The sequence below is a fragment of the Taeniopygia guttata genome, chromosome 5 (genome assembly GCF_048771995.1).
Source record: "Taeniopygia guttata chromosome 5, bTaeGut7.mat, whole genome shotgun sequence".
Lineage (NCBI taxonomy): Eukaryota > Metazoa > Chordata > Aves > Passeriformes > Estrildidae > Taeniopygia > Taeniopygia guttata.
The window spans coordinates 52,338,545-52,357,958 of record NC_133030.1 but is presented as its reverse complement, the minus strand read 5'-3'; the positions used below and the strand labels follow the sequence as shown (position 1 = coordinate 52,357,958).

The 19,414-nt window shown below is 43.2% G+C and overlaps 1 protein-coding gene across 8 annotated transcripts in view; it reads left to right on the top strand.

Annotated features, from left to right (window-relative positions):
- Nucleotides 1–19,414, top strand: part of BCL11B (BCL11 transcription factor B) — a 98,192-nt gene that overhangs the window by 27,377 nt on the left and 51,401 nt on the right. For 5 of the 8 annotated variants that reach the window (XM_072930394.1, XM_012574317.5, XM_030274951.4 and 2 more), the window contains exon 3: nt 16,134–16,349. The exons of the other annotated variants lie outside the window; for them this stretch is intronic. In XM_072930394.1, coding sequence (XP_072786495.1) covers nt 16,134–16,349 — 216 coding nt within the window. The remainder of the gene's footprint in view (nt 1–16,133; nt 16,350–19,414) is intronic. 8 annotated transcript variants of the gene reach the window in all.

The following is a 19,414-nucleotide window of genomic DNA, read 5'->3' as shown; positions in this document are numbered from 1 at the left end:
GGGAGGTCAAGGATGCAGTGGTGGTTAGAGACCCCTAGCAAAGGCACCTGCTTGTTTTGGAAGGACTAACCAGCTGGATTGATGAAGTTTATGGGCTGGGGCCTTGAAGCTGCTTGGGCTAGGGTTTTTTCTGGGCAGCCAGCAGCTTGCAACAGGCGTTAGCCGGGTGGGGCAATTCCTCACTGCCTCTGCAGGACGCTTGGGAACAGCTTGTCTTCATTTTTGGGAGACTTCCCTGCTATCTGGAAAGGTTTACTTCTTTGAGAGATAGTGAGTGGAGAATACAATAAAGATGGATCTGTTTCTCTTTCATTAGCTCTTTTAAGATGCTTGTTTAAATGTGTTTGCTTTTCAAATGGTAGATGTCAGTGTTTCAAGTATCACTGCTAACAAAAAATTAATTTAAAAAATAGATCTTTGAAAATGCCCAGGCCATGACTTTGTTAAAATTCAGACAGAGTTTGAATGGCAGAGACCATTCTGAATATGCACAAAGAGATGATGTGGGGAAGAGTCAGTGTTAGCCTGCATTCAGGGCTGGTCCCTCTCAGAGGCTCCTGCCAGAGCAGGTCCTGGAAGGAGCCAGTGGTAGGGCTGGGTGCTGGCCAGGGTGCCTAGGGAATGCACTGAGAGAGTGGTTGTGACTTTTGAAGTGAAAAGCCCGTGATTTGTGGAAGGGAGTAAGGGTACAGAGAGAAGACCTGGAAGGGCAGATGTGTGTATGCTTCAGGGGAGTTTGTTTCTCACTGAGGAGGCTGTGGCCTTGAGGGTGAGACAGTAACTGGGGTGTGTAGAGAACCGTGATAGCAGAAATACCACCCCACCATGCCATGATGGGAGAACCCTGGCACTTCCAGAATCATGCTTAAATATGTCTGTTTCCCACCCTCCTGTCCCTATGCTTCTCCCAGCCCTGGCTGTGTGATGCCAGTGCAGAGCAGAGCCTAAACCCCATCCCCTGTAGCCCTTCTGTAGGATAGGCTGGCGTGGTTATTATTGATGGGTGAAGCACAGGGTACCATCAGCCCTTTTCCCCACCCTGCAGCCGCAGCTTTGTTCCCAAGAGGGGAACAAGTCCAGGAATTTTTAGTGCTAGCTGCTGTTGGTTTTAACTCTCCCATCTCTTTGCCAGCACCAGCTTTAAGACGCCCACAGAAGATATGCACTCTCATTTCCCAGGAGGCAGAAGAGATTGTGAATGGGTTTATTTTCCCAAGCACCCAGCTGCGTCCAGCAGGGATTTGGGGCAGCCTGCAGCACTCAGCACCCTGCTGGATGAGGCCGCAGGTGCTACTGTCCAAAATTCCAGTGGGCAGCAGGGAAGGGCAAAAGGGCTGTGGCTGGGAGAGCTGCCCTCTGGTTCACTGCTCACAGCCCTACCCATTTGTGTGTGCATGAGTATGTTTGAAAAAGCCTTAATCCCTTTGAGCCTCTGTGCTGTTAGCATGCTCCCCCCATCCTCGAACTCCTTGGCAAAGACTAAGCAAAAATGAAATCACGGGCCAGGCACTGGGGAAGGCAGTGGTGTCTCCCATCCCCTCTCACAGCCTGCACTGGTTGGTGAGGATGGATGGAGGATGGGAGGCTTCATGCCACTTCCAGGAACCTCGGCAGCATTGCCACTGTGGGCACAGTGCCAGGAGATGGCCTCTCCCTCATAAATGATCTAAGAAAATTTACTTGTGAACATGTGATAGGGCCCTTTCCTGTGTGGGTAGGCATGAACCCCAGAGCTGGTTGGCTCAGGTGAGACCTTGTCTGAGTTTGGCTGGGTTGGGACATGGCTTGTGCCCTCACCTCCACTCTGGGTGCTAGTTCTAAGAGGATCTGGCATCCTCTTAGATGTTCTGCATCCCAGCAACTGGGTGCTGAGGAAGAGGAGAAGGCAGGAGGGAAACTGGGGTGGGGGTGAGGGGAATGGAGAAAAGATCTGTGACAAAATCATGAGACACCCACGTAAATATTGTTTGTATGAATTGGGTCCTTCATCTTTTGTTAGCAGCAGCTTGTTAATTAACAGCAGATTAGTGCTGCTTTCTTCTGACACATGAATATATTTTGGGCTAGAAAATACTTGTACTCCATAAAACTGTGTGACTGAACAATTCAGAAAGTACCAGCGGAGCGCCGTAATGGATTCCCTTTTCATCCCCTCCCCCTTTCCTCCTCCTCCTCCTGCTCTAAATGCAAGCAGATTTCTGCAGTCTAGTGCAGAAGAGACATGTTAAACACAGCTAAATAAATCATGTTTACTCTTGGCGTTCTTGGTAGTGAAAAATCTGTTGGCTGTTTTTACTTCCTTATTTCTCAGCATTTGCTTCCTACCTGTTTTTGAGCTTGTGCCCAGAAATAGTAGTTTTGTCAAATGAGTGGATTATGCCAACCAGCAGTTCCCTCTGCCAAGGAAGCTGCTGGATCGCAAAACCCGGTGACTTCTTTCTTAGAGTGACACTGAGATTCCCACTCTTCCTCCCCCCACTCCCCATTCGAATATATAATAAAAGTATTAAAATCTGGAGAAGGAGAAAATCTAACCAGATCCTGGCAGTTTAGAGCCCAGATTAAGGAAAGTTGAACTTCTGTTCGAGAAGCCCTTCTTTAAGTTTTTTGTGGAGGTGAAAGTGCTGGAGATAGTAATAATAGGAACCAGACATTTTCCCTTTTCTATTATTCTTCCAAGTCCGATTTCCCCCACAAATGGGAGTGGTCTTTCTTTCAAAGTTTTTCTTTTTTTTTTTTTTTTTTTTTTTTCTCCCCTTTTCCTCTACAGGGAGCTTTGCAGCTGGGAAGGAGAGGTAACTAAACCTTTATTTAACAAAATTGGCTCTGGTGTTGCAGCAAAGAGTGAATTCTCATTTTTGGTCTGAATTCTGCTCCTGACCCTCCATTCTTGGATGACTCTCTAAACCTCCTACTTGAGTGAGGGAAGTGAGCTTCCCTTGCAAGATGGGGTAAATGCAAATGTGACAAAGCAATGCACAGTGCATGTATATATCTATATATCTGTCCATATCTATATCTATCTATATCTATCTAATCTATATCTATATCTATATCTATCTATATCTATCTATCTATCTATCTCTATCTATATCATCTATATCTATATCCATCGTCCTATATAAAACAAATATACATAGTGTGGCACATTTGCTGTTGTCAACAGAGCTGTGTAGAGTGGAGGGGTGTGTAGCCCAAAAGATAAATAAGTCCATTTTCACAGAATTCTGGGTGTTAAGTGCTCCCCTTTGACCCCAGGTGGCAACTTTTTAGCCTAGACCCGTCTTCCTCACGGCTGTTATCCCAGATGTCAGTGATCCCAGATGTGACTGTAACATGGATTATGAGCCTGGTGGACTCTCCGTGTTTAGTTTTAAAATTAGAAAAAAGATCCTTTTTCCCATCAGAGCTTTGCATGTATTTACTCTTTGATCACATTGGAAGGGCCTTATCCTGTCTCCAGAGAAGCTTTAGTTCTGCTTTCAGTGGTAACAGGGATCTGGCCCATGCTGAATATTAGCATTTTAATGGCTTACTTAAAACCCTATTGCTGGTACACTCACAGGGCTCCCGGCACGAGGAGAGTCCAGCTCTGGGGTTTTGCAAAGTGATGTTGCAGGCTGCAATGTCTGCTGAAAGAGAGGAGCAGGGATGGCCCATTTGTCACAGATTATTAGTATTGTCAATAATAACATGTCTACAGAAGCCAAATTAATTCCTTCTTCCACTTAGTACTAAGTCCAAGAAATGCCAGATCAGTTTCAGAACAGGGGAAAAAATAAACAGAATCAAAGTTTGTATGTTATGATCCCTCTGAATTTCTGGTGGGAATACTCTGTGATAGAAATGATATTTCCATAGAGGCACTGGCTGCCAGTTTGCTTAATTACATTAAATAGTGGTATAAACCTCTGCAGAACATAAACCTCTGTTACAGCCAGTCATTAGAATATTGAATCATAAGGAATAATGATACCAGTGCTAACGGGTTACAACAATCTTTATTATATTAGCCATTGAAGTGTTATTTAAAAAATAAGGCTTGTTGTAGCGGTTTAGGTGTGCATGCGTATTTTCTCTGATCACCTATTAAGAGACTGAAGACTGGATTTGAATTTATTACAAGCAAATAAAGGGCTTGCTTCGAGGAAGAACTACTAGATCGCTGCTTATGATTTTACAATTTGATTCCACTTGTCCTTAAGGAAGGTTCATAATGCTTACTATGGAAATAGCATCTGCATCTAGAAAATTAGGGTTAAAAGGATGACTTTGTTGAAACTTATTAGAGGCTGTTTCAGTTTTTTTAGTTGGTGACATTTTAGAGATTTTGCTCGAAATGCAGGAGGCTATAGAAAGATTGGGTTAGATTGTGATATAAAGTAATAAGCTATCATTTGAAAATATTGACATTTTCATCAGAAACAAAACAAGCCTATTCAGCTTTATTTTACTAGAGTGATATGTATGAATTTAATATTGCTTCCTCATCCTAACTGTATATTTTTTAAGGAATTCTCTTGCCTCACTTTGCTTGTACAGTATGTCTGTTTTTTTATCACTTTGTTTTTGTTTTGAATACACTTTCCTAGGTAAGTGTATTCAGCTTCTGTTTCAAGCAGACTTGATAACAAAAAGCCTTTTTGTGTCTTATGCTTTTATGTTATGGAGAAAGATGCTATTCTGTACAAATAATGGGTAAATTGAGAGCTACGGGGAAATCTGAAAATAAATACCTCCAAAAAAAATTCTTTACATAGAATGGTTTTTGGTTTCTTGCACTTTGCTCTTAGTTTTGTGTCAGAGTGAAAGGATTACAGGGTTCTTATTATACTGCACTTGTGTTTTACCTCTCCTGGTGCAGGGTTCGGTTATCCTGTCTAATTAGTGCTTGTGTCTGGCCAAATTCTGTTTGGATCCAAGTCTTTGGGTAAAATTTCATTGTTCTATTTAGCAGAGAGATTGGGCACAAGTTTCCAGCATGCTTCCTTGTGCAAATGAAACGCTGGTTCACTATTTCCTTTTTTTGGCTTACATTATAGTCTGAACTAAGTTCCCGGTTGCTGGTTTATTTATCTGCTTTTTTTCATTATTTAAAAGCAAGCTAATTTCCTCGCCTCTTTTCCATTCACAGAGCATTATTTGCTTAGTTGTGCTAGTGTCCAGTAGATTGAAGACTGAACCTTTAGATCCTCAGTGTTCTTCTCATTTGGTGGATTGTTTTACCGTCTCCAGATTGCTCTGCTCATTTACTTTGACAGATTCAATTATCAGACTTGAGTCTACTCGTACACACATACCTGGAGTAGTTTTCACCTGAGAGATCCAAAACTCAGTGGTAACCCTTATTTTAAAAATCTCTGCTGCTCCTTCCCTCCCCACTCACTTTGTTTTGCTTTTTCAAGTTTGCTTGGTGTTAGTGAATTTCTTTTCTAAGTGTGAAAGTGATCCATGCACAGGGAAAAATTTGAAAATCATGAATGTGCCTGTTAATGTCCCTCCCTTCCGCCACTTATTTTAAAGTTATATTACTTTAAGTCTGGTGTATGCATTCACACTAGGCAGGTAGACTATTTTTCACATTGAAATTCAGCACTTACAGTGTCTACACTTACATTGCTTTTGGCAAGGTGTGAGCCAAAAAAACAGAAGCTGTGATTCTCCCCCAAAGCTAATTGTTTCTGTATATTAAGTTTGTCCATCTGTGCTGTGCAGGGACATGGCATCACCTGATGGCTCTCCTTTGCATTTCCAGCAGTGAAGTAGTTAACAGTGCTGCTGCTTAATATATTGCTGTTACAGAGTCTTTTTAGTTTCCAGGACATTTAACTAAATCAGGTGGATGTCATTAGCCGATTTTCACAGATGGGGAGACTGAGGCACAGAGGGGCAGAGTGACTTCATCTGCTTCTTTTTCCCCAAGTTCCCTCCCATTCCAGGAATTGATTTTGCTGCCAAACAGCTGAAGAGCCTCATTTTCCCTAATTCCTTCAAGTTTTTAAAAATTAACATTATTTTTTATTGTGAGAGATAGCGAAAAAATTTAGGGACAAAATTTAAAACTGCTAGTAGAAAGCAAACTTCAGAGCAAGGCAGAGATACTTACCCAAGCAGCAGATCCTGCTGTTCTCTTTTCCAGAGGCCATATTCACCCTGAGGATACACGTTTGCAATGCAGCATCTGCCAGTGTCTGTGGGACTCGGCTCCAAAAGCGAAGGCAGAGAAGCCCACTGGTGTTAATGACTCCTGCTTATCTGTGGCTCTTCCCTGGCCACTTCAATTCCTTCATTTTATTCTCTTGACCTTCCTCTTGTGATCAAACCCTCTGATTATTTGTAGGAGTGTTTCTTGCTCTAGCTGCATATATATATATATATGTATAATTTTGCTCTTTGGAGGCAGCTCTTTCTATCCACCAAGTTACTTTATTTATTTCAGGGTCTGTTAAATTGCTACAGTTGTCTGTTGGGGTAGTTATATGTTTCAATTTAATCAGAAATACTTGCTGGTAGATAGAAATATGAATAATTTTTAGTACCCACAAGGATTTTTACAACCATTGAAAACTCCCCAGAACTTAATTACAAGAGTTGGGGAAAAAATTTGGGAAAATCGATGAACTGTCTATTGTCTCCCCTTTATGCCTTTTAGGAAAAAAAGAACCCTCTACAAATAAGGGTGATTATTATTTGTTAGTTTATTGTGATAGCTTCTGGACATTGCAGCTCAGATCAGGCCATCCTTGTGTTGGACACTCAGCATTCCCATAGTGAGAACTGGGCTCTGCTTGAGAGCGTTTTGGGGCTGAACAGACCAGACAGGCGGTCAGTGGGAAGGTCAGAAGGGAAGCTGAGCTCCAGGAGAGAATATGCCATAGCCTGTGTGGCTCATACCTTGAGGTGTGCACCCCAGCCTTCTTCCCAGCCCAGTGGTCTGCAAAACCACCCTCCTGAGATGAGGAAACTCCCTTGTTTCCTGTGTTATATTTTTAGCACATCTGCTGATATGTCCTATTTACTCATGCCTTGTGATGTTTTTAGGCCAAATCCTGCTCTGCTTTCCCTTGCTCTTGCACGCAGTTGCTCTCCTCACAAAGGGGTATGGTCCTCCAGGGGCAAAGGCTTGTGTTGGTGGGGTGGGCACAGGACACAGCAGGGGGAGGTGGGGAATGCAGCCTTGGGTTGCAAGAGTCCTCTTTCTTGTGTGTTTCATTGGGATGAGCCAAGATATTTCAGTTTTCCTTTTTTCATGTTCATAGCACATACAAGGGGTGTGGAACAAGTTTAGATGAGCATCAGGTGGGAGGAGGATACAGGTGGTTCTGCAGGAGCTCCTGTGGAGACCTGGCTCAGAGGGATGCTGCCACGTGGTACCTGGATACCCCTGAGAACCACTCACCTTGGCCCCTGAGAGGGGCCACAGACAATCCCCACCCCTGTTTTCTAAAAGAGGGGGTTTGGCAAACCAGTCCTGCAGGCATAGTGTGGGCTACTTCTGGGAATTCACATGGTCTCAAGGTAAGTAAAATTCTCCCCAGCCTGCCCTTGGTGTCCAAGCCTCCAAAATGTCATATGCAAATACATGGGTGACATAACACGGATTTTTACACTGTGAGAGGAATTGCATGCTCTTTAGATACGTTGGGATATTTATTAACCACATGGGGTGTTTCAAACTCAGTTTATTTATCTTCGTAAAGTACTTCCAGATCTTTGCATGGAAGGCACTGGAGAAATGAAAAGGTTATTATTATTATTATTATTATTATTGTTGTTGTTGTTATTATTATTACAGCATCTAACTACTGACAGGCAACCACAGCTGCATGCTCAATTCAAACCACTTAAATTTAGGGGCTGATTTTTACAATATGGACTCAGTGCTTTTCCCCATTGACTCCATATGCAGAAATGTGTGTTCACCTACCCTGCAGAAGTATCATTATTCTCCAGAAATATGCAAATGGTGTACTTTTAAAGAAAGAATGAAAATATGGAATAAATATTAAGTATTCATATTTGTATGGTAGAATTTAATGGCCATTTAAGAAGTGCTTCAAAGCAACCAACTGTAGGAGCTGGTAGTTGCTCCTCTGTCATTAAAAAAGAAAATGCACTGATTAAAACAAAGCCAAGGAATTTTGTAGACAAAGGATAACATTTTTGGTGTTCAGAGGTCTGACACGAGCTACAAACAGCCCAGGAAATGGAGATCTGGGTTTCACAGTCAAGCGTTTTAATCAGTACGGTTGTGCACAGCCGCTGCCGCGTGTGAGTTATGTAATATCACACTTCACCCGCCCACACGCACTCAGAGACAACAGACATCTTCGAAAGGTCTTGGCATTATTCAGAGCAAAGACTCCCAGCAATACCTCGGCATGGTGTTTAACCTTATCTTTTCTTACATTTAGGCACTTCTTTGGTTTTTTTCTCTCCTTCCTTTCCTATTTTTTTCCTCCCATTCTTTTCTGTGATACATCAGTAGTGAATATTTTTGTATTTCCAAAAATGAAGCAAATATAGGGGGAAAAATCCCATTAGCTACATAATGTGTTTTCATGACAACTTTGAAGGTTCTTATCATGGCCATTTTTTACATTTTGTAGCATTGTCCTCATGCTGCTACTGTTATTATTTTTATGTTAAGTATAGTTGAAATTTTACATTCTGAAAACAGCAGTTAATTATTAAATGGTACCTAGCCTATGCTTTCTTTAGATTTTTAAATAAGAAATAATTAACCAGAGTTTTTAAAGGTCTGCAGAAAAGGCAAACAGGCTTGTGAAACCCCAGCATCTAATAACAAAAAGGTGAGTTGGTTTTCCAGTGCCCTAAGACTTTGAAATATCCTTACTCTGGCTTTTGAGTAACAGAAAGAGCTTAACCACATTTCATTCTGGTATAATACAGCCCTGAAGTTAACTGTTTTTCAAAGAAAAACAAAACAAAAAAATTAGCTGGCTGCTAATTAGATGTATTTTAACTGCAAAGTCATTTTAGCAGCTAATATTGTTACTATGTGCTTAAGTGTGACTCCTTAGTGAAGCTATTAAACTGTGAGAGGCTGAACTTATCAGACATTTTATAATGTGACTGAATTTTTGTATTCCTGTTCAGAAATCTGTGGGGAGTGGAGGACCTTTCTGGCTCAGACATGGAAAACACATTTTTTTACCAACTGATTGCCAGGGTGGGCAGCTGAGACCTTCTTGCATCCTTCTTTTCAGTTTTTTTCTTGCTTTCTTTTCCCTGGCAATAATATTTCTTGTTTCTGTTGCACTCCCTCCTCTCCCAGACAGCAGTCAAGCCCTGCAGTGTGCCCTTTATCCAAGGAAAGGGATTTAACAGCAGGGACTTGGTGATTTCAGGATACTTTTGACTCCTGCCTGTTGTATACAACAAGTTGGCGATTCTCAGTAGCCAGGAGGCTCTCAGCATCAGGCAGGGTCCTGCTTTTGAAAAGCAATAGCCCACAGCAGAGGGTGGCCTTAGCCATCATTTTCCTATCGGTTTCTGAACCAGAATTCTTGCTTAGTAATTGCTGGGTTGTGTTTCTCAGGGTTTGAGTATTTCCCCCCCATCTTATTGCACTGGTTGATTTTATTCTCCTTTACACTCTAAAACAAAGTGACTGATACAATATCCAAACTGATGAAAAAGAAGGTGATTTTCCCCCCTTTATTTGCTCGGATTTGAATTAGGTTATCTGCCTATCTTGTTTATGAAATTTTGTGCTGTCTTTTCTGCACAGACTGTGACTCCCAAATCTTCCACAGCTCCATTTCCATATTCCTGCGTGCTTGTTCTTTGTTAATCACTTGGCAAGCGCTTATTTGAATATTAAAAATTTCTTTAATCATCAAAGGCAGGAGCACAGCTTCATGAATATTCATATTTTTTCCCTCCTCAGACTGGATTCTAGTTCATTACCCTGCAGTAAAGCCAAACAGTCATCAATCGCGCTCATTACAGCCGCTGGCGTTTTGATTGGCTGCCTGCTGCTGGTAGCCCGCGTCCCCCATCCTCCCGCTCTCCTCCATGAGCTGTCGTGTACCTGCCAACAACAACAACAAAAAAAAAAATATCAACAATGCAAGAATAAAATATCTCCGGTTGAAAAACAACTTTGCAAACTTGTCAAGCAGTCCTCATCACTTTTTTTTTTTTTTTGGTTTTACACCAAAAATCAAAAAAAAATTAGAAGGGAGAAACTTGAGCTTTAGAAATGAATATTTGTCAAGAGAGTTGACGTAAGTTTCATTTGCATAATGACTTTGTACTTCTGCATTAATAAAATTTGCATATGAAGCCATGTTAATTACTCCTGATCATGCTTTTTGCATTCATGCATAGTAATTTTCTCCGACTTGTGAGAATTAATGTCTTGGCATGGGGGGAGGAAGGGGGGGAGTTGGGGTACTGTCAAATTTCTGTGCCAGTGCCCCTCACTCACACTCTTTCTCCTCCTTGCTCACCACGTCTTGTTCTTGATCTATGACTCATTTATGCATTATCATTTGAAATTCTTGGGAGAAAGAAATGTATCAATTCAAAGGGAATCCTTGTCTGCCAAAATGAAAAAAAATCCCCGAGCAAAATACAACAAGGAATTTCTTCCCTGTTCTCCTTCTTCTCTATCTGGTGCAACTTTTGCATTTTGAGCTTGAGCAAAGTTTCAGTCTAAGCATCACAATCAGTGTGGGGGAACCTCTCCCAGAGCGCTGTGCGTACACTGGGGGGAAAAACGAAGGCTGGCGTGCAGGTGTGTCTGGCTGAGTGCTGGACTCTGGCTTGTGGTCTGCCTGCACCAGGGAGTCATTCTGCCTTTCCTGGGGGATGCTGTGTGTATCTGCCCCTTGCAGGGTGTGCAGGCATTTCTCTGCTGGTTGCTGTTGGAAGTGTTTGTGCTTGTGTGTATTTAGAAGTGTGTCTCTGTGTGTGCTTGTGTGTATTCGCTTCCCAACCCTGTTGGTGACTGCAAAAAGAGACATGGCAGAGAGACGATACTATCAGGTGGGAACAGTCCACAGGAGAGGGTGTGATGCACATAAGACAACTTGTTTTATAAAAAGCTTGGAAAAAATTCTGTTGGAGAAATTAGTGGATAGATTTGTCCATCATTTTTGGAGACCTGCTGCAATGGTTCATATAAAACTCCCTTCAAAACATCTGCAGTATTTTCTATGAACATGACGGGCACAGGGCAGTGCTTCAGCCTGCACTCCAAATTTGTAGCCGTACACTGTTTGAACAGATGTTTTTCTTTTTATTGAAAGAGATTTTTTTAATAATGAAGCCGAGCTTTATTCTCTAACCAGCTAGTGATTGGATTTTCTATCACCAGACAGGCACAGAGAAACACATAGGAAAACTTGTTTTGTGCCCTGTTAAGCAGCTCACACGTCTGCCTGTGCACCTGCCTGTCTGCCTGTACACGGATCCCCACCCAGGCACCAACACAGCCAAGCACACAACCCCTGGGACACACCAGCTACGTGTGGCTGCAGTTATATGTGACATGAGATGTAAAGTCAGGTCTCTTAAGTTAAGATTGCTTCCCCTGATCTAAGCCATGATAAGGTGGGACATTTTGAATGCTGCTTTGGCTCCTTTGTATTTTGCTCAGGGACTTTTCTGCAGATGTGCCAGAGGATCATGGTGTTTTACATACACCATATCATATGGCCAGCCATGCCTAGGCTCTGGGAGAGGGGCAACAAAAGGATGCAATTTATGCCTTGATTGTGGCTTTTGTCAGGTTCATCTAGGCTTTTCCATTTTCCATCTGGGGTCATGTCCAATTTCCCTTATTTTCTTTGCAAGTTTAAAAATAGCAGAGAGAAAAAAGAAAATTATTCTTAGTGGTGCATTGAAGTCAACATCACCTGTGAGCTACTGCCATGTATTCTGAGGATATACTGAGCCTGTTTAATGTACGAGAACTAAATCTTCCTTTACCATCAGCAATGCAGATGTTTTATTTACATGGTGACAGTCCCTGTGCGTGTTTCACACTCATGCTGTGTGCAAAACTCTCCATGCAGAATGAATGCAGAATATATAATTGAGATCTGCAGTGCAGGTGAGTGATTTCTCAGTGCTGACCCAAGAGGAAAATCGAGCCTCACACATCGTGTCAGGGATGTCCGAGCAACACAATGCTGCATGTGTGTGCCTGCTCTCCCCATCCAGATGGGATATTTGCCTCGAAGATTGCACTGCAGTTCTTGCGGTTTGCTTTCCCTTTGCTGCTGATTGTGGCTATGCCCTTTGTGGCAGTCAGGGGCTCGCAGGTGTGTTTTCTCTTTGAAAATGTGATGTGGTCGATTGGATGTAGAATTCCAAAGATCAGCTCCTCAGCTCCACTCCCATGCCTGTTGCTGTGTGGGCTGAGCAAAAAACACTCTGCACCACCTTAAGATTCTATCTATCTATCTATCTATCTATCTATCTATCTATCTATCTATCTATCTATCTATCTCTATTTATGTATCATTTGTCTGTCTATCTATCTAATCTAGCTCTCTTTTCATCTTTGGTCATTTTGTGTTTGTCCGCCATCTGTAACAGTTAAGTTGAAGAGCCTCCATCTTCATTTTCAGCTTAAAATAGACCCTTTGTGGAATAAAAAATACACCTAGGATCCCACAGAGAGGAGCTTAAGAGATGAAATGAGAATATGTTCTTGCAAATACAAGCTGAGTATTTTTGAACACAAGTGTTATTTTTTGTATAACTGTGAAGAGGTATCATGTACCTAATGGTGGACCCCTCCTTTTCTCCCTGCCTTTTCTTGAGGCCACTGGATATGATTTCCATCTTCATGATTTTCCTCTTGATCTGATTCTGTAGGACCATCCTGATTAGTAACAAAGAAGTAAACCTTGAAGTGGTAGTACAGAGGAGGAGGAATCACCTCATTTGACTTTGCTTGTAGGGGTAGACTTAAGTCTCCTTGTCTGGCAACTGCATGATATTTGTCTCTTAGTGCTGGACTTGGGAGTGCTGGTGGTAATACTTGATCATCTGCCAGAGTCTCTCTTGGTCCACTCTTCTTCTCCCTTACCAATCTGTTCTTTTGTGATACCAGGTTAGCAATTTTTAGATTTCCTCAAATTTACATCTGTCCTGGACAACATCAAATCATAGAATCATAGAATGGTTTAGGTTGGAACAGATGCCCCTGCCATGGTCAGGGACACCTCAAAGATCCATTCAACCTGGTCTTGAGCACAGATCTCTGGGCAACATGTTCCAGTCTCTCACCGCCCTCACAGTAAAGAATTTCTTTCTTAAACCTAATCTACACCTATCTCTGTCAATTTAATTCCATTGTCCCTTGTCCTATCATCACGTATCCTGTAAGAAGTCCCTTTCCAGCCCCCTCTCAGCCCCCTTCAGATACTGGGAGGCTGCTATAAGGTTTCCCCAGAGCCTCTCTTCTCCAGGGTGAGGACAAGAAAAAGAACTTCTAAGTGATAGTTTCAGTTCTATCCATTCACTGGCATCTGGTTCATACAGTTCTTCTGCTAAAATTGTTAGGTACCTTGATAAAACAGATTGCTGTTTTGCCCCCAGAAGCGCTGCTGGGAGGCTCCTACAGGATCCTTTTGACCAGATGGTAAGCAATCTCCTATCTGAGACCTTTATTCCCTTTCCACACTAGAGATGTGCTGAGTAAGGTCTAGGAAGGCCTTCCTTGATGACAGCTTTTTGCATCTTCTTGTACACCTCAGGGCTGTGCAAACTACATTCAATTAATTGCCAATGGACATATGGAACACACCAGGGCTAGAGAGGAGGCCATAACTCCCAGGGTAGTGTTGTGTGCCAGGGCCCATGGACCTCCACATTAAAACCCTGTGCAGTGGAGTCAGATGATGCATTTGGTGGACTTCATATAGTTTTTCTGTGTGATTATCTCCTTCAAAACCCATAGTAAGGCATCATGATATATAGAGTGCCAAGTGACTGCAAGACCTGTAGCCTTAGTCATGGTGAAACCACAAACACATCTCAGTGTAACTTGAGATGTAGCTGCCCTGTGGTTTTACTCTAAATCTCCATTTCAAGCTGATGAATTTCTAAGCAAGGACAAGTGCCCAAGCAGCTCAACACAGCCTAGCAATTTTTATTGTATTAGGAATATAATATACAATAGTTAAGTCATTAGAAGGAATTTGTACTATTCTTTCCTTATTCCATGAAAAAAGCAAACATTATTCATATCTGTTACAGTGGCAGTAGAGTGGTGCCTACACACATAGAATCCATGTCCAACATCTGCCTCCACAGGCACAGCAGACAGTCTTGCCAGAAATGCAATGTAGGTAGGATCTGAATAGCAGTTATCATACTTGCTTGTATAGTACTTCCAGAGAGATCAAAGAGTTACAAAAGTCAAACAACAGAACTCCCAAAATAATAATAAAAAAGTCATTCCTTGTCCCACAAGCCACAGAGATGGCTTCTATTTAAAACCAGTCCTCAAAACACAGCACAAATTTTATCCTCGATGCTTGAAGCTCGAGTATTTACACAGGGAATTTAGACTCTTCACTTGTGGTTTTGGCAAAAGCTTCACACAAATGTTTTGCACTGGTGGTCTCTTAGCCATTTAAGATAAACGCCAAAATCAAATGCAGTCCTTGCAGACTGGAGCGCTGGATGCTGTGCCAAGGATGAAGTATCCCCATTTGCCTCACATGTGTAGCTGTCAGATCAACATGCAGGCCTGGTTTCCAAATAGGGACTCTCAAGGTGGAGAGGCTCCCTTGGAGAATGTTGCATATTTAGGGTCAGAAGGAGCATGGATAAATATTATTCCTTGCTGCCACAGTGTAGGTTCCTTTGGGAAATGTATTTGCTAGGATTGGAGGGAACACAGATAAATGTTTCTGCTTGCTGCCATGGTGTTTGCATCTATCTGCAAGGTGCACAATCATGCGCAGCCAGAAATGCCACCATTTAGAAAGAAAGCATTTGCCAGAAGGTACCCCACAATTAGCACACATATTTCCTGATCTAAATACGGGGGAAACTGTGGTTTCTGATCTACCACTGTGCGGTAACTGTTGGCAAATGCCAACTTTTTAATGGTGACTACTCCACCGCATTTCTTCATGTAGAAACTGGCCTTGATTAGTAGCTAATAGCTAATAACTAAGTGGCAGGAATAGTTTGAAATGGAGGGGTTGGGATTCCCAATGAATGGAAAGTAGTGCTGTTCACTCAGCTTCCCTTTAAAGTCTGCTAAGTTGTGCCAGCCAAAAACGTGACTCCTACATGATTCTGTATGTGTGTGTCTGTATTTGTGCAGGTGTATGTCGATATTTAAGACTTGTATCTTAATTTTTCAAAGCCACAGAATTCAGTTTGGACTAGTGCCAGGAGGAGCCAGCATTTCCAGCGGAGCAGGAGAAAACTCTTAAATACAGCTTTTAAATGGCAGGTGATTCCTAGAGGGGTTAAAAATAAATAATAAGGTTATAGGTTACAATATCATCTTTTAGCTACCAGGAAAAAGGTTGTTCCCTTCCTTGCAGGCTCAGTAGGGAATCAGCCTGCATAATCGGGGCATGCAAAATGCACAACTGGCTGCAGCTCAAGCGGGAAGGCAGCACATGGCCGCCAAGGCTTCCTTCTGGGAGCTCAGCTCCTGGCACCTCACTGAAGCCATTTGAGCTCTAAGTCACCGCACTTTGTCCGGGCTGGTGTGTGGAGCCCGCTTCAGCAGCGGCTCGGCAGAAAGCCTGCCCAGTTTTGTGTCAGCTCAGTGCATTAGCACAGCCGTAAAACAATTATCCCCCTTTTGATTCGGTCCCTGAGCAAGCACTGGTGGCGACGTCCGCCGCCTCTGGCTCTGCTCTGTGCCAGGGCTGGCTATCCCCCACCTTCACCCCGCTCCACGCCCACACAGGCCCTCAGCCTGGGTTCGCAGGTCCTCCAGGTCTCTTCTTATTCTTTCCCCACCCAGCGTGAGCCCACCAGCCTCAGCCGGACCCAGAGAGGGGTTCAGACCAAGCGTGTTGTGCGTTAGGCAGCCAGCCCCCACTTCGCTTGTTTGATGCCTCCTCTGTCCCTTCAAACTTAGATCCGACTGACAGTTTTTTCTATTGTTTTTTCTCCAGGGCCGTCCAGGCCTGCAAACCTGCCGGGGGCTCCCATAGCTGCCTCCTCCCACCCTCACACATCCGTGATCACGTCACCTCTCCGCGCACTGGCCTCCCTCCCGCCCTGCCTTAGCCTGCCCTGCTGTGGTGCACGTGCAGTCTCAGTTGGCGGGACTCAGACTGAGATTCAGACTGAGACGTCAGGCACATTTGGATGTCATTGTCAGTTGTCAGGTAATAGAAATACTTTTTTTTTTTGTTGCTATCTGAAGGTCAGTAGTGCTGCCAAGTGATGTCGTCTTTGCTGTGGGAGAGCTGCCTTTGCTGGGTCACATGGGGAAGGCAGAGAAAATTCCCTAACCTGCCCTCCTCCCTCCACTTCCCTTCCTCCTTCCTTCTCCACCCTGGAAGAGGATGAGGAGTTGGGAAAGGGCATGCGACTCCCTCCATTTCCTCATCCCTCCTTCCTGCCTGCCCACCCTCAGTTGTCACCTGCGGCCACTGCTGGGCCATTTGTGCCATGTTGTGAACAAATGTCTGAGACTCCTTGCAGAATGTGATACCCCAGTATCAAGGTTTCATCTCTCTAGGCTGTTTATTTTAAGCTTAATTGGATAGCATCTGAAGTATTTTTATTTTCTTCTTTTTTGCCCTTCCTCTTCAGTCATTCATATTAAAGGCTCTCCTCTACATCCATGTGCACGCAGGATATATGTGCTCCATGCTATTTTCTCCCTTGCTTTGAGAAAATGCTCCTTGGTAACTCACCATGCATCCCTGGCCTCTTACCCCATCAGTTTTTCTTTTCCTTTATTCCTTTTGGATGCTTGACTTTTATCACCATGAGGAGGGGAAAGTGAAAATGAAGGCACACCAAGCTAGCCAAAGAGAACATAGACATATTGTCACCAGACCCCATCATTTCAGACCCAGTGATCTCTTTGAAATCAGTGGGTGTTTCTGAGCATGGCTCAGTTGCAAGACTTGGTCTATGACAAACTCTGGACTGGTGAGGTGAAAATGGGGAGGGTTTTAAAGAAAGTACAGATGTGGCAAAATCCACAAATGTTTATGGACTCTCACTGTGGTGGGCCAAATCCCACAGCCCTCATCCCTGATAATGTGCATGTAGTTTTAATAAGGAGTTCCCTAAATGGTGCTGGAAAAGTAAAGTGTGAGGACCAAAGGATTTAGAGACACAGCAATGACTGTTAGGAGTAAAGCCTTTGGGAAATGGCTCCTCATTTCTTCCCTGAAGCTGGCAAAACTTTGTTGTGCTAGCTTTTTCCTTCCACAAGCACTGGTACCACTTGGCTACAGTATGCTGTATCTCATGAGAATACTCCTGTACGTCTCTCATTGATGAAATAAAGTGAGATATAAAGTTTTGCAAGAGATTCAAATTTGTATTTTGGAAACCCTGGGTCTTGAAAGATAAAATATTCTCAGGAGGAGGCTAAGAGCACTCTGCAGGGTGCTGTGTAGGTCCTGGGTGAAGCTCAGGGCATACAGTGAAGGCGCCCTTGCTGCCTGAAAGATGCTCAGCCTCCATCCATCTGCTCGCACTGGTGCACAGGGTCTGGGTTTGTAGCAATGTGCTGTGTGGTGAGGTGCCATCAGTAAATCCAGGGTCTGGTTACATTTTCTATCCAAGCTGCTGCATTCAGTATGGCAGAGGATGCTGTTTTAATGAAATTCTGCTTTATCAGCCTCGGCAGACTGACCAACTGGCCCTAGACGGATGTCGAGACAGGTTCTTGCAAATGGTGAGCGTTCGATCAGAAAGTCAGAAAGCTTCCCTGCCTTCTCTCCTCCCAGGAACCAGTAAACCAAACTGGAACTGGTCTTCTGTTTTGCTGTCCTCTGTCTTCACTGGTGTAGTATGCACTTACATGTCTTCGCAGGGGCACATCGTTGTAACACTGAATTGGATACCCTGGTTTCCTCTTACTTCTGATGCCAGCAGCTAGTAGGAATGGAGGCAAGTACACCTAAAAATAGAAAAGGAAGGAAGGAAGGAATAACTTATTAAAGAATGTGGGGAAGGTGAGGCTTTTGTACTTTGTGTACTTGGAGTTCTCACTTTGGAGCTGTGTGCTGTGAGTCTGCGGAATTGCCTGTTTGCTGGGAAAGCGATGCCAGATCTGTGGAGAGGGAGACCTGTTATCATGGCTTCCTGTAATTACTGCTGCAGTCTGCGACACTTAGAGAATAGGTTTTATCAAAGTGCATGCTACATGTTTATGACAGTAGTTGGTCAAGGTCTGCTTGAAAGAAACATTTTCTTCCCTTGAAAAAGGAGATTATATCTACTTAACCCTTTCTTAGCTCCCATAGTATTCACTGTATGTGAGCCTAGGCTCACGTACGGGTTATGGATTCTTTCTGTTGCCCAAAATGTTTTGTGGAAATGATAGAAATGTGAGTTCTTTGTGTTGATTAATAGTCTAGTGACAATCCCTGCATTGTGCCTTTTTTTTTAATATAGACATTTACAACAGTCACTTGCTCCAGCTTTAGAGATCAGCTTGTCTGTCTGACTTGATTAGCCTTTTATTCTGTCAGCCCTGTTCTTGCTTCTGAGGAATTGGTTACTTCTTTGAACAAAAGCCATCAGCAGTTCCCGCCTCCCCTCATCCTTCATCATTTCTTACCTTTCCTGTTTTTCAGCATTTATTTAATTCAGGACCTGGAGATTTTCCATGCAGTTCTCAAGCAGACTGAGACTCTGATGGCTTGAAGTTGCAGGTACTCCAAAATCTTTGCTGGACACTCACAAACTGGGCCCTCAAGAGTCCCTCACAACAGTTTGTGCTGGAGAAGCCAAATGTCTGGCTTCTGGTGGGATTTGGGGTACACATGTGTGAAAACTGCGTTTGGAAATCTCCGACACAGATAAGAGTGATTGCCTGGGATGCTGAGTAGTGTTCAGTCATGCACAGAGGAAGTCGTGCTGCCTCATCCACAGTTGTCAGTGATCTTTAGAAAATGTGCTGATGATAGTTTCAATCACAGCAAATGGTGCTGGGAGGTTTGCTTGGATGTCCACTGTGTTGCTCAGCCAGTGCTGATTGTGGTCTCTCTGTCTTTGTTCAATTATTTGTGTTCAAGGCAGCTCAGGACAAGGAATTTGCAAGTGAAGGTCCACATTTTTTCATGTGATTAAAAAAAAAAAAATCTCTACCACTGGCTCAATCTCTCTCAATATATTTATTTATTTATATATTTTTCCCCAGAAGCTTTTGTCAGTTGAATTGGGTTCTCCCATTCAAATGTTTTTAGTGTCTATTTAATTAGAA